This window comes from Poecile atricapillus, chromosome 28 (assembly GCF_030490865.1).
Source record: "Poecile atricapillus isolate bPoeAtr1 chromosome 28, bPoeAtr1.hap1, whole genome shotgun sequence".
Taxonomy (NCBI): domain Eukaryota; kingdom Metazoa; phylum Chordata; class Aves; order Passeriformes; family Paridae; genus Poecile; species Poecile atricapillus.
The window spans coordinates 2,050,691-2,066,299 of NC_081276.1; the positions used below are offsets into that span (position 1 = coordinate 2,050,691).

Here is a 15,609-nt window from a genome sequence, read left to right on the forward strand (position 1 = left end):
TTTCCGGCTCTCCAGAGAGAGTTATCCCGGTTTTCAGGCTCACCGGGAGAAGTTATCCCGGTTTCCCGGCTCTCCAGAGGGAATTATCCCGGTTTCCCGGCTCTCCAGAGGGAATTATCCCGGTTTTCCGGCTCTCCAGAGGGAGTTATCCCGGTTTTCCGGCTCTCCAGAGGGAATTATCCCGGTTTTCCTGGAGCATCCCGGTTTTTCCGGAGAATTCCCGCAGCTTCCCGCGCTCCCGGCTGGGAATTCTCCCGGTTTTTCTGGATAATTCCCAGAATTTTCCATGCCGGATCATCCCCATGGCCACGGCTGGGATTTATCCCGAATTTTTTCTTCCCGCGGGAATTATCCCGGTTTATTGGAGCATCCCAAATTTATCCCAAAAAAAACCCGCCGCGCTCCAGCCTTTGGATCCTCCGGGAGCCACATCCCCGCTCCCGGAATTCCCGGAATTCCCGGAAAATTCCCGGGATTTCGGGGAGCTGCCCCATTCAGCCGTGCCTCAACCCCGCTCCCTCCGCCTGGAGAATCCCAAAAAAGAAAAAAAATCCAAAAAAAAAAAAAAAATCCCAAAAGAAAAAATCCCAAAAATTTTTCAGATCCCGGAGATCCTTTCCCGCTTCCCCCAGGAATTTTTTCCAGCCGGGAATGGAGGCGGAATTCCCGGGAATGCCGTGCATGGGCAGCGTTTCTTGCACTAAATCCCAAAAAATCCCAACCCCCGCCGCCGGTGCCGCTTCTCCCAAATCCCAAAAAAAAAAAAAAATTCCCAAATCCCAGCGGGAAATTCCCGCCTCCAGCTCCGAATTCCTTGGAATTCCTTGGAATTCTGTCGCAATAAGGGGCGGGGCCAGGAGGGGATGGGGGAGGGGGGTGGGAGCCGCTTCGCTGCTGCCGCGGGAAGGAATTCCCGGAATTCCCGGAATTCCCGGGATTCCCAAAATTCCCTGGATTCCCGGGATTCCCAAAATTCCCTGGATTCCCAAAATTCCCTGGATTGGGTTTTTTCCAGCGGGATCCGCGCTCCCTCCTTTCCCCGCTTCGCTCGGCGGGGTCGGGGCCACCCATTCCCAAAGGGAAAAATCTGGGAAAAGAGGGAAAAACTGGGAAAAGCCGGGAAAAAATTGGGAAAAGGGAGGGGGGGAGGGGTCCCCTCCTGTCCCCTCTTCCCAAAAATCAGGTTGGAATTTTTTTGGGGGGTGGGGGTGGGGTTTGTTTTCCCCTCCTCCTCCTCTTTGGAAAAATCCTTGGAATTTCGAGGAATCCATGGAATTTCGAGGAATCCATGGAATTTCGAGGAATCCATGGAATTTCGAGGAATCCATGGAATTTTGGGGTTGGTTTGGTTGGTTGGTTTTTTTTTTGGGAAGCGGAATTCCCAAATCGAAGCCATTTTCCAGAGCAATAAAGGGCAGGAAAAGCCGGGAATTCCCGAGGGAAAAGGCTCCGAGTTCCCGCTCCGGGCTGGGAAAAATCCCGGTGGGATCGGGGAAAATCGGGAATGTGGGAATTGGGGATGGAGCTTGGGAATGAGGGGGGAGATTTGGGATGGGGGAGAGATTTTGGGAGATCAAATCCCAGATTTTGGGTGATTAAATCCCAAATTTTGGAAGATTAAATCCCAAATTTTTGGTGATTAAATCCCAGATTTTGGGGGATTAAATCCCAAATTTTGGGTGATTAAATCCCAAATTTTGGGTGATTAAATCCCAGATTTTGAGGGATCGAATCCCAGATTTTTTGGAGATCAATTCCCAGATTTTGGAAGATGAAATCCCAAATTTTGGGAGAACAAATCCCAAATTTTGGAGGGATAAAATCCCAGATTTTTGAAGATGAAATCCCAAATTTTGGAAGATGAAATCCCAAATTTTGGGTGATTAAATCCCAGATTTTGGGAGATCAAATCCCAAATTTTGGGAGAACAAATCCCAGATTTTGGGGGTTCAAATCCCAGATTTTGGGTGATTAAATCCCAGATTTTTGGGATTGGAAGATCCAGATTTTGGGGGATCGAATCCCAGATTTTGGGGGATCAAATCCCAGATTTTTGGGATTGGAAGATCCAGATTTGGGATTGGGGATGGAGTTTGGGAATGTGGATCCCAATCCCCGGCCTGGAATATCCCAGAGGCAATTCCCGGGAAAAGGGAGCCCTGGGAAAATTGGGAATTCCGGGAATTCGAGGCCCCCAAAACTCCGGGAGGCTCCGGCTCCTCTTCCTCATCCCACGGGATTTTCCTGCTCTGCTCATCCCAAAAAATAAAACCCCGCTGGATTTCCTGGGAATTCTTTTGATCCCGGAGAATTCCCGGGAAAAAAAAAAAAAAAGCCCCAAATCCTGGGAATTTTCATCGCTTTCCCAAAAAAAAAACCCCAAAAAACCAAAACCCCAAAAAAAAAAAAAATCTCGGGAATTTTGGAGGAGGGAAAAATTCGGGAATGGGAATTCCCTGGGAATTCTGGGAAAGGAAGGAAAAGGGAGGGGAGGGGGGGGGTGGGGGAGGGGATTTAATTTATTTCTTTTTAATTTATTTTTGTAAAATCCGCAATAAAATTAAAAAAAAAAAGAAACTTTATTTCGATACCTCATTTGCATATAATTTACATATCATTTGCATATCATTTGCATATAATTTACATGTTTTGGATATGATAATTAGGTGTTCCATTCCCAATCGCCGAAAAACGGGATCCAAACATTCCAAGGATGGGAAAAATCCGACGGAATCCTGGGAATTCCGTCGATTCCTCGCTCCGGAAAACGCGGAACCGCCGGAAAAGAAATTCCCGGGAAAAGAATTCCGGGGTTTTTTTTCTGGGAATTTGGGGAAATTCCAGGTTTTTTGCAGCTTCTCGAGCCAAGTTTTGGGTGGAAAAGGAAGGATTTTGAACGGGGAATTCCAAAAAAAATCGAATTCCAAGGGATTTTATCCGGGATATTTTGGGAAATCTGGGAATTTTGGAGGATTTTTGGGAATTCCAGTTGGTTTTTCCCGGCTCTGTAATCCAGGATTTTTTTGGAGGGGAAAGGATTTGGAAGGAGGAATTTCATCCCAAATAATTTTCAGTGGATATCCGGGAATTTTTTGCAGGAATTTTGGGAAAATCCAGGGGGTTTTGGGGTTTTTTTTTCCGGCTCCGTGATCCCAGATTTTGGGTGGAAAGGGAAGGATTTGAAGGGAAAATCCCGGAGTTGGGAATGACGGGAATTTCCGGGATTTGGGAAAGGCCAAAATTGGGAAATTCCCCAAAAAAATTCCGGATGGAACTTGGGATGAGTTTGGGCTCCGGGAATTCTGGGAATTCCGGGAATTTCGGGAATTCTGGGAATTCCGAGCCCTGGGGGTGTTTGGGAGCAGAATCCCGGGATTTGGGAGCTGCAGGACACGGAAAATCCTGGGATGAGGAGGAGGAGGAGGGGAAAAAGCGGGAAAATCCCAGGATTTGGTGGATTTAGGGAATTCCGCGTTGGAAAGCAGCAGGAGAATTTCCCGGGAATTTTCAAGGAATGGGATCAAGGGCAGGGAGGGGCCGAGCTCCCGGAATTCCAGGAAAAGTTGGGAATGAGCTGGAGGAGGAGGAGAGGGGGAGCCCAAATCCAGGGATGGGAGGAGAATTCCAAACCCAAATCCATGGAAAAGACGAGGATCCCAAATAAATCCCGGGATGGGAGAAGAATTCCAACCCCAAACCCAAATATTGGGAATTTGGGATGGGATCAGGATGGAATCCGGGGATTCCAAATCAATCCCGGGATGAGAATCCCAAATCCAGGGATGAGACTCCAAGAATCCCAAATAAATCCAGGGATGGGAGGAGAATTCCAAACCCAAATCCATGGAAAAGACGAGGATCCCAAATAAATCCTGGGATGGGAATTCCAAGGCCAAACCCAGGGATGGGAGGAGGGAAATGTGGGAATCCCAAATAAATCCCAGGATGAGGATCCCAAACCCAGGGATGGGATGAGAATTCCAAGCCCAAATCCCGGGATGAGACTCCAGGAATCCCAAATAAATCCAGGGATGGGAATTCCAATCCCAAACCCAAAGATGGGATGAGAATTCCAAGCCCAAATCCCGGGATGAGAATCCCAATCCCAAATCCCAGGGATGAGAATCCCAAATCCCAAATTCAGGGATGAGAATCCCAATCCCAAATCCCAGGATGAGAATCCCAATCCCAAATCCAGGGATGAGAATCCCAATCCCAAATCCCAGGATGAGAATCCCAAATCCCAAATCCAGGGATGAGAATCCCAAATCCCAGGATGAGAATCCCAATCCCAAATCCCAGGATGGGAATTCCAATCCCAAATCCAGGGATGAGAATCCCAATCCCAAATCCCAGGATGAGAATCCCAATCCCAAATCCCAGGATGGGAATTCCAATCCCAAATCCCAGGATGAGAATCCCAAATAATCCCAGGATGGGAATCCCAAATCCCAGGGTGAGAATCCCAATCCCAAATCCCAGGATGAGAATCCCAAATCCCAAATCCAGGGATGAGAATCCCAAATCCAGGGATGAGAATCCCAAATCCCAAATCCCGGGATGAGAATCCCAAATAATCCCAGGGATGAGAATCCCAATCCCAAATCCCGGGATGAGAATCCCAAATCCAGGGATGAGAATCCCAATCCCAAATCCCAGGATGAGAATCCCAAATCCCAAATCCAGGGATGAGAATCCCAATCCCAAATCCAGGGATGAGAATCCCAAATCCCAAATCCAGGGATGGGAATCCCAAATCCAGGGATGAGAATCCCAAATCCAGGGATGAGAATCCCAATCCCAAATCCAGGGATGAGAATCCCAAATCCCAAATCCCAGAATGAGAATCCCAATCCCAAATCCCGGGTTGGGAATTCCAATCCCAAATCCCAGGGATGAGAATCCCAATCCCAAATCCAGGGATGAGAATCCCAAATCCCAAATCCAGGGATGAGAATCCCAAATAATCCCAGGGATGAGAATCCCAATCCCAAATCCAGGGATGAGAATCCCAAATAATCCCAGGATGAGAATCCCAATCCCAAACCCAGGGATGAGAATCCCAAATCCCAAATCCCAGGGATGGGAATCCCAATCCCAAATCCCAGGATGAGAATTCCAATCCCAAATCCAGGGATGAGAATTCCAATCCCAAATCCAGGGATGAGAATCCCAAATAATCCCAGGGATGAGAATCCCAATCCCAAATCCCGGGATGAGAATCCCAAATCCCAAATCCCCGGATGAGAATCCCAAATCCAGGGATGAGAATCCCAATCCCAAATCCCAGGATGAGAATCCCAATCCCAAATCCCAGGATGAGAATTCCAATCCCAAATCCAGGGATGAGAATCCCAAATCCCAAATCCCAGGATGGGAATTCCAAGCCCAAATCCCAGGATGAGAATCCCAATCCCAAATCCAGGGATGAGAATCCCAAATCCCAGGATGGGAATCCCAATCCCAAATAATCCCAGGGATGAGAATCCCAATCCCGAATCCCAGGATGAGAATTCCAATCCCAAATCCAGGGATGAGAATCCCAATTCCAAATCCCAGGATGAGAATCCCAAATAATCCCAGGGATGGGAATTCCAATCCCAATCCCAGGATGAGAATCCCAAATCCCAAATCCAGGGATGAGAATCCCAAATCCCAGGGATGAGAATCCCAATCCCAAATCCCAGGGATGAGAATCCCAAATCCCAAATCCAGGGATGAGAATTCCAAATCCCAAATCCCAGGATGAGAATCCCAATCCCAAATCCCAGGATGAGAATCCCAATCCCAAATCCCAGGGATGAGAATCCCAATCCCAAATCCCGGGATGAGAATCCCAAATAATCCCAGGATGAGAATTCCAATCCCAAATCCCAGGTTGGGAATTCCAATCCCAAATCCCAGGATGAGAATCCAAATCCCAAATCCCAGGATGAGAATCCCAAATCCCGGGATGAGAATCCCAAATAATCCCAGGATGGGAATCCCAATCCCAAATCCAGGGATGAGAATCCCAAATCCCGGGTTGGGAATCCCAAATCCCAAATCCTGGGATGAGAATCTCAAATCCCAAATCCAGGGATGAGAATCCCAAATCCCAAATCCAGGGATGAGAATCCCAAATCCCAAATCCCGCTGGGACGAGGAAAGGGACGGAATTCCCAAGGCAGGACCGGGATCCCAACCCCCTCCCCCTCCCACCAATCCCAACTTTTCCCCCTCTGGAATTCCCCATCCCGGTTTTTCCCGGGATAAATTCCCGAGGTTCCCATCCCCCCCCCTCCCCATCCCCGTTTTTTCCCAAGGGGAAGAAAATCGGGAATCTCCAGCAGGAAGTGCCAACTCTTTTTTTTAATGGAAACAACATTCCCGAGCCTCTGGAATCCCGGGATCCGCCCTCCTCTCTGGGAATCCCGGAATTCCTTCCGGAAATTCCTCAAATCCGGCTCCTCCCGGAGTTTTCCAGCTGGAAAAATCCCACAAAAAACCAAAACCAAACCAAAACCCCAAAAAAAAAATCCCGGGAATTCCGCTCCCCCCCTCCCCTCCCCCCCCCCCCCCAGCATTCCAGGAATTCCGAAGTCGCTTCCATAAAAAAAAACAACCAACAACAAAAAAATTCCAAACAAAAAAAAAAAATCGGGAAAAAAACGGAGGCAGAGCCAAAGTTCTGGATTGAATTCCAGTCCCAAATTCCGGGAATTCCGACGGGAGCCTCTTCCCGAGGTTCTGCTTCCGACGCCGGCGGAATTTTGGCCGTTCCCAGGCCGGAATTTCGAGGACGGATCCGGGATTTTGTGGGAAAAGGGGAGGCCGAAGAGTCAGAGCCGGGAATTTTGGGGTTTGGGGAATTTTTTTTGGGGGGGGAATCTCCTGGAAAAATCCCAACGGATTTCACGGCAAAGGGAAGGAAAACGGCTCCGAATTCCGGGATTTCCGCGGGAATCGGCTCCTCCTGGAAAAGCAGCTGGAATTTTGGGATAATCTCGTCCTTTTCCGGCTTTTCCCGAGGTTTTCCGTGAATCCCGAGCCTCTGGATGGTCCCGGAAAGGCGGCTGGGAATTGTCTCAATCCCAAGGATTTCGGGAGCGTTGGGTCGGGCTCCGCCATTCCCGGAATTCCCTCCTGGATTTTTCCATCTCGGATCCCAAATTCCGTCGTGGATTCCTGAATTCCACCCGGGATTCCATCCCAGATTCCCGGAATTCCATCCAGGATTCCCAGAATTCCATCCAGGATTCCCAGAATTCCATCCAGGATTCCATCCAGGATTCCTGGAATTCCACCCGGGATTCCCAGAATTCCACCCGGGATTCCCAGAATTCCATCCAGGATTCCCAGAATTCCACCCAGGATTCCCGGAATTCCACCCAGGATTCCCGGAATTCCACCCGGGATTCCCAGAATTCCATCCCGGATTCCCAGAATTCCACCCGGGATTCCAGAATTCCATCCAGGATTCCCGGAATTCCACCCGGGATTCTCCCGGATCCGAGGCCGGAGCCGCTCCCAGTCCTCTCCCGGCTCCGTCCCTTGGGAATTCCGAGCGATCCCTCGGATCCCGGGAAAAACTCGGGATTTAAGGATTGACGATTCCGGCTTTTCCAGAGGGTGGGGAAAAAAAAAAATCCACGGATCCGGCCCCTCCCCCACCCCCCCAAAAAAATCCCGGGATTGAAATTCCCAGGAATTGGCTCCAGCCATGATTGGAAAAGGTCGGGAATTTTCTGGGAAAAACGGGAAAGGCCTCGGTCGTGGTTTGGGAATATCCAAAGGATTCCTGGGAATTCCTCGAGTGAAGGGGGGAAAAAAAATCCTGGAATTTTACAGGGAAGGGATCTGGGGAATCCCGGGAAAAAGGGGATTTTGGGAAGGGAGGAGATCGCAGAAAAAAGGGGAATTTTGGGAATGAGGAATTCTGGGATTGAGCAGGAAAAAATCCCAGGAATTCCCCTCTCCCAGAAAAAGTGGAATTTTTGGGAATGAGTTCTCCTGGGAGATCTCAGGAGCGAATCCCGGGAAAAACGGGAATTTTGGGAACGAGGGATTCCGGGATAGCACAGGGAATAAAACCTGGGAATTCCAGGAAAAACGGGAAACTCGGGAATAAGGAATTCCGGGATCTCACGGGGAATAAAACCCGGGAACTCCAGGATCTCAGAGGGAATTTTGGGAATAAGGAACTCCAGGATCTCCCAGGGAATAAACCCCAGGAATCCCGGGAAAAGCGGGAATTTTGGGAATCAGCTTCTCCCGCTCCAACCAACGCGACCCCAAAAACCGGGAAAGAGGCGAATCCCAAATAAATAGGGCGGATCCCGGGAATTCCCAGCGGGGTGGGGGGGGTGAAAAAAGCGGGAAGAGCCTGGGGAATTCCGGGAATCCCGGGAATCCCGGGAATTTTAAGTGTCCTCGGTCATGTCCTGGCTCCCGGTCCGGGCGATTTTCCGGGGCGGGGCCGAGTTCTCCCCCTCCAGCTCCCCCTGCTCCTGGTCCCGCTTCTTGGCCGCATTCTGGGGAGAGACGGGAATTCCACAGGGATGGCACGGAATTCCCGGAATTCCCAGCGTTCCCACATCCCACAATTCCCCAATCCCGGAATTCCTGAATCCCGGCGTTCCTGAATCCCGGAAATTCCACAGGGACAGCCCAGCGATCCCGGAATTCCCCGTGTTCCCAAATCCCGGTGTTCCCGAATCCCGGCATTCCCAGAATTCCCAGCCTTCCCAAATCCCAGAAATTCCCGAATCCCAGAAATTCCACAGGGACAGCCCGACGATCCAGGAATTCCCAGCATTCCTGAATCCCGGCGTTCCCGAATCCCAGAAATACCACAGGGACAGCCCGGAATTCTCAGAATTCCCAGTGTTCCCAAATCCCGCAATTCCCAAATCCCGCAATTCCCAAATCCCGCAATTCCCGAATCCCACAATTCCCGAATCCCGCAATTCCCAAATCCCAGGAATACCATAGGGACAGCCTGGAATTCCCGCAATTCCCAGTGTTCCCGAATCCCAGCAGTCCCAAATCCCAGAATTCCTGAATCCCGGCATTCCCGGAACTCCCAGTGTTCCCGAATCCTGGCGTTCCCAAATCGCAGCATTCCCCAATCCCAGCATTCCAGGAATTCCCAGCGTTCCCAAATCCCAGCGTTCGACATCCCAGCACTCCCAAATCCCATCATTCCCAATCCCATCATTCCCAACCCCAACATTCCCAACCCCAACATTCCCCAGAATTCCCAAATCCCAACATTCCCAATCCCATCCTTCCCAATCCCATCATTCCCAAATCCCAACATTCCCAATCCCATCATTCCCAATCCCAGAATCCCAAATCCCATTATTCCCAAATCCCAGAATTTCCAAATCCCACCATTCCCAATCCCAGCATTCCCAACCCCAACATTCCCAATCCCAGAATTCCCAATCCCAGAATCCCAAATCCCAGAATACCCAAATCCCAGAATTCCCAAATCCCAGAATTCCCAAATCCCATCATTCCCAAATCCCATCATTCCCCACCTCAGAATTCCCAAATCCCATCATTCCCAAATCCCATCATTCCCAACCCCATCATTCCCAATCCCATTATTCCCAAATCCCAGAATTCCCAATCCCAGAATCCCAAATCCCATCATTCCTCACCCCACCATTCCCAAATCCCAACATTCCCAAATCCCAGAATTCCCAAATCCCAGAATTCCCAATCCCATCATTCCCAAATCCCAACATTCCCAATCCCATCATTCCCAACCCCAACATTCCCAAATCCCAGAATCCCCAATCCCAGAATCCCAAATCCCATCATTCCCAACCCCAACATTCCCAAATCCCATCATTCCCAACCCCACCATTCCCAAATTCCCGAGCCAATCCCCCCCATTCCCCCCTCCCCCCCCTTTTCCCGAGGCAGAGCCAATCCCGGGATTTCCCCAGCCCGGAATTCCCACCCCAACCATTCCCTGGGATCCAAGGAATCCCAAATTCCCGGGAAAAGGGAAGGGAAAAAGCGGGAATTGCGCTCCCAGTGTCACCTTTTTGTCCCACTGCTGGTGGAGGTAGCGCAGGAGGATGTTCGTCTTCTCTGTCACGATAACTGCCCGCATTCCCGGGAAAAACACGGAAAGAATTCCAGGTTTTTGGGGGATTCCGGGGGTTAAAGGGGGAGGGAAAATCGGGGATTGATGGGGAGGAAGGAAGGGGAAAAATGGGAATAAATCCAGGGGGAATTGGGGGTGAATTGAGGGGAAAATGGGAATAAATCAAGGGGAAATCGGGAATAAATCAAGGGAAAATTGGGAATAAATCAAGGGAAAATCGGGAATAAATCCAGGGGGAATTGGGGGTGAATTGAGGGGAAAATGGGAATAAATCAAGGGGAAATTGGGAATAAATCCAGGGAAAACTGGGAATAAATCATGGGGAAACTGGGAATAAATCAAGGGGAAATTGGGAATAAATCAAGGGGAAAATTGGGAATAAATCCAGGGAAAATTTGGAATAAATCCAGGGAAAACTGGGAATAAATCCAGGGAAAATTGGGAATAAATTAAGGGGAAAGTTGGGATAAACAAGGGGAAAATTGGGAATAAATAAAGAGAAAAATGGGAATAAATCAAGGGGAAATTGGGGGTGAATTGAGGGAAAACTGGGAATAAATCCAGGGAAAATCGGGAATAAATCCAGGGAAAATTGGGAATAAATCAAGGGAAAATTGGGAATAAATCATGGGGAAACTGGGAATAAATCAAGGGGAAAATGGGAATAAATCCAGGGGGAATTGGGGGTGAATTGAGGGGAAAATGGGAATAAATCAAGGGAAAATCAGGAATAAATCAAGGGAAAACTGGGAATAAATCAAGGGAAAATTGGGAATAAATCCAGGGAAAACTGGGAATAAATTAAGGGGAAAGTTGGGATAAACAAGGGGAAAATTGGGAATAAATAAAGAGGAAAATGGGAATAAATCAAGGGATTATTGGGAATAAATAAAGAGGAAAATGGGAATAAATCCAGGGATTATTGGGAATAAACCAAGGGATTATCGGGAATAAATCAAGGGAAAAATGGGAATAAATAAGTGGAAAATTGGGAAAAAAATCCAGGGAAAATTGGGAATTAACAAAGGAAAAATTTGGGATAAATGAAGAGAGAGTTGGGAATAAAGAAAGGGAAAAGTCGGGAATAAGGTGAGAAAAAAAACTGGGAATGAAAAAGGGGAAATTTGGGATAATTAAGGGGAATATTTGGGATAAGGGAGGGGAAAACTGGGAATAAATCAAGGGAAAAATTGGGAATAAATGAGGAGAAAGTGGGGAAGAAATAAAAGGAAAATTGGGAATAAAGAAGGGGAAAATTGGGAATTAAAAGGGGAAAATTGGGAATAAAGGGAGGGAAATTGGGATTTTGTGATTTTCCCAACCGAATCCGGAGAAAGTTCCGGAAAAAGCCGGGATTTTCCCGGCAAACTCACTCTGTTCCGAGGGGAATTCTCTGGTGGGCAAATACACCGAGGGGCGGCGGTTCTGGAATGGGAATTCCAAGAGATCCGTCAGCAACGGGAACACCGGGATTGGGAATGCTGGGAATATTGGGAATGCTGGGAGTGTTGGGAATGCTGGGAATATTGGGAATGCTGGGAGTGTTGGGATTGGGGAATGTTGGGATTGGGGAATGTTGGGATTGAGAATGTTGGGATTGGGAATGTTGGGAATGTTGGGAATGTTGGGATTGGGGAATGTTGGGATTGGGAATGTTGGGAATGTTGGGATTGGGGAGTGTTGGGATTGGGGAGTGTTGGGATTGGGGAATGTTGGGATTGGGGAATGTTGGGATTGGGGAATGTTGGGATTGGGAATGCTGGGAGTGTTGGGATTGGGGAGTGTTGGGATTGGGGAATGTTGGGATTGGGGAATGTTGGGATTGGGGAATGTTGGGATTGGGGAATGTTGGGATTGGGGAGTGTTGGGATTGGGGAATGTTGGGATTGGGGAATGTTGGGATTGGGGAGTGTTGGGATTGGGGAATGTTGGGATTGGGGAGTGTTGGGATTGGGGAATGTTGGGATTGGGGAATGTTGGGATTGGGGAGTGTTGGGATTGGGGAATGTTGGGATTGGGAATGTTGGGATTGGGAATGTTGGGATTGGGAATGTTGGGATTGGGGAATGTTGGGATTGGGGAATGTTGGGATTGGGGAATGTTGGGATTGGGGAGTGTTGGGATTGGGAATGTTGGGATTGGGAATGTTGGGATTGGGAATGTTGGGAATGTTGGGATTGGGGAATGTTGGGAGTGTTGGGATTGGGGATGTTGGGATTGGGGAGTGTTGGGATTTGGGAATGTTGGGATTGGGGAATGCTGGGAATGTTGGGATTGGGGAATGCTGGGAGTGGGGAATGTTGGGATTGGGAATTCCAGGATGGGAAATGCTGGGATTTGGGAATGCTGGGAGTGTTGGGATTGGGGAATGCTGGGATTGGGGAATGTTGGGATTGGGGAATGCTGGGATTGGGGAATGTTGGGAATGTTGGGAATGCTGGGAATGTTGGGATTGGGGAATGCTGGGATTGGGGAATCCTGGGAATGTTGGGATACTGGGAAAGCCGGGATTTGGAATGTTGGGATTTGGGAATGCCAGGATTTGGGATGAGGAATGCTGGGATTCAGGAACAATGGGATGGGGGAATTCTGGGAACGCCAGGATTTGGGAATGTCGGGACTCAGGAACCCCAGGATTCAGGAATGCCAAGATCTGGGAACACTGAGATGGGGAATTCCGGGATTTGGGAATTCTGGGATTGGGGAATGCTGGGATTGGGGAATTCCGGGATTTGGGAATTCTGGGATTGGGGAATTCCGGGATTTGGGAATTCTGGGATTGGGGAATTCCGGGATTGGGGAATTCCGGGACTGGAGAATTCTGGGATTGGGGAATTCCAGGATCAGGAGCACTCACGGAAGCCTTGCAGACGGAATCCGCATGGAATCTGCTGAAGTTGCTCTTGTTGTACACCGGGAGCCCCTTCAGGAAATCTGCCTGGAGAGGCAGAATTCCCAAAAAACCCCTCAGGGAAGGAGCAGGGATAGGCCAGGGAATGCTGGCAGATCCCAGGGATTTGTGTCCATCCAAGCCACCCCCACATCCAGCCCCAAATCCCATGGATTGAGAGGAAAATTCCTGGGATTTGGGCGGCTCAAAGTTTTCCTTTCCTGGATAAAATTCCCAGGTTGATCCCAGGGCTGAAATTCCCAACCCCTGGGAGACCCGGGAATGGTCCTAATCCAAACCCATGGAACAATTCCCATCCCAAAATTCCCAAGGGATCATCCCAGATGGGTTCAGATCCCTCAATTCCCATCCCAGAATCCCCCAGGGATCATCCCAGGCACCAGACGGGTTCAGATCCCTCAATTCCCATCCCAGAATCCCCCTGGGATCATCCCAGACGGGTTCAGATCCCTCAATTCCCATGCCAGAATCCCCCTGGGATCATCCCAGACGGGTTCAGATCCCTCAATTCCCATGCCAGAATCCCCCTGGGATCATCCCAGATGGGTTCAGATCCCTCAATTCCCATCCCAAAATTCCCAAGGGATCATCCCAGACGGGTTCAGATCCCTCAATTCCCATCCCAAAATTCCCAAGGGATCATCCCAGACGGGTTCAGATCCCTCAATTCCCATCCCAAAATTCCCAAGGGATCATCCTGTGGATGGGGAGGTTCCAATTCCTTCATTCCCAAAAAAACCTGAGGGTGAAGGAGCTGCCCTTCCCCTCCCCCAAACCCGAGGGTGGGGAAGCCCCCAAATCCCAGAGGGATCCCAAAATATTCCAAACCCCCCCAAATATTCCAAGGGGGAACACCCAGTACCCCTAAACCCCCCCCCCCCCAAAAATTGGTTTGGTCCCATTTTAGGGTGACCCCTAAATCCCCCCTCCAAAAATTGGTTTGGTCACATTTTGGGGTGCCCCCCACCCATATTGGGGTGCTCCAACCCCACCCTGACCCCGTGGGACCCCCGCAACCCCCAAATCCTTCAACACATGCACCCCAAACCCCTCCCTGCGCTTCCCCCTCACCCCAAATCCCCCAAACCCCTCACCCCAAATCCCCCAAACCCCTCCCTGCGCTTCCTCCTCACCCCAAATCCCCCAAACCCCTCACCCCAAATCCCCCAAACCCCTCCCTGCGCTTCCTCCTCACCCCAAATCCCCCAAACCCCTCACCCCAAATCCCCCAAACCCCTCCCTGCGCTTCCTCCTCACCCCAAATCCCCCAAACCCCTCACCCCAAATCCCCCAAACCCCTCCCTGCGCTTCCCCCTCACACCAAATCCCCCAAACCCTGCCCTGAACCTTCCCTCACCCCAAAACCCCGGAGCTCCTCACTCCAAACCCCCTCACCCCAAACCCCCAGAGCCCCTCACCCCAAACCCCAAACCCCCCAAACCCCCCTCACCCCAAACCCTGCCCTGAGGCTCCCCTCACCCCAAACCCCCTCACCCCAAACCCCCAGAGCCCCTCACCCCAAACCCCCCTCACCCCAAACCCTGCCCTGAGGCTTCCCTCACCCCAAAGCCCCGGAACCCCTCACCCCAAATCCCCAGAGCCCCTCACCCCAAACCCCCCAAACCCAAAACCCCCGGAGCCCCAAATCCCCGGAACCCCAAACCCCCGGAGCCCCTCACCCCAAATCCCCAGAGCCCCTCACCCCAAACCCCCCAAACCCGAAACCCCCGGAGCCCCAAATCCTGTCCTGAGGCTCCCCTCACCCCAAACCCCCCTCACCCCAAATCCCCAGAGCCCCTCACCCCAAACCCCCCAAACCCGAAACCCCCGGAGCCCCAAATCCCCGGAACCCCAAACCCTGTCCTGAGGCTCCCCTCACCCCAAACCCCCCAAACCCCCGGAGCCCCAAACCCTGTCCTGAGGCTCCCCTCACCCCAAATCCCCTCACCCCTCACCCCCCCGCTCCTCTCCCCCCTGAGGGCGGGAACCCCTCACCCTCCTCACCCCCCCCCACCCCCTCAGCCCCCTCAGCCGCACCACCCCCGCCCAGGCCGCGGCGGGCGCGGGCCCTACAGGCCGGAGGCGGCCGCGCTTCCGCCCTTGCGGGTACCGGGAAAGCCGCGGCCTGTGCGGCGGGACCCGGGAGCCGCGGCCGTGCCGCTGAGGCCGCCCCGGGGCCGCCATTGCGGCGGGGGTCTCACGTACCATCTTCACCGCCGCCAGCCGGGAGGAGCCGCCCCGGCCCGCCCACTGTCATGGCCGCCCGCCTAGCGAGCGCTGATTGGGCCGCGCCGCCAAACGCCGCGTTGCTATTGGATACGGCGGCTGTCAATCAAGGTCGGGCTGAAAGCAGGAAGTGCCCTCGCGGAAGGGCGGGGCGGGCGCAGTGCGGGAGGACCCGGATGGAGAGCGGCGCGGGGCATGCTGGGAGTTGTGGTTCGGACCTTGGCTAATTAAAATGCTGCTCATTAAACCGCGGCTCATTAGCGGCGCGGGGAGGAGGAGGAGGAGAATTCCCTCCCTTTATCCCGTCCCGGAGGTGATGCTGGACTCAGGGAGGGCGGAGCAGCGAAGGGGCAGAGGCGCTGCTGAGTTC

The 15,609-nt window shown here is 51.2% G+C and overlaps 1 protein-coding gene across 1 annotated transcript; it reads right to left on the reverse strand.

Annotated features, from left to right (window-relative positions):
• Positions 1-6,864: 6,864 nt before the first annotated feature.
• On the reverse strand, positions 6,865-15,336 carry DDA1 (DET1 and DDB1 associated 1). The gene is made up of 5 exons (XM_058859031.1): positions 15,219-15,336; positions 12,960-13,040; positions 11,476-11,527; positions 10,037-10,098; positions 6,865-8,513 (listed from the first exon to the last, which is right to left on the reverse strand). The coding sequence occupies exons 1-5, from the start codon at positions 15,219-15,221 to the stop codon at positions 8,403-8,405; spliced, it is 309 nt and encodes a 102-aa protein (XP_058715014.1). The 5' UTR covers positions 15,222-15,336; the 3' UTR covers positions 6,865-8,402.
• Positions 15,337-15,609: the final 273 nt, after the last annotated feature.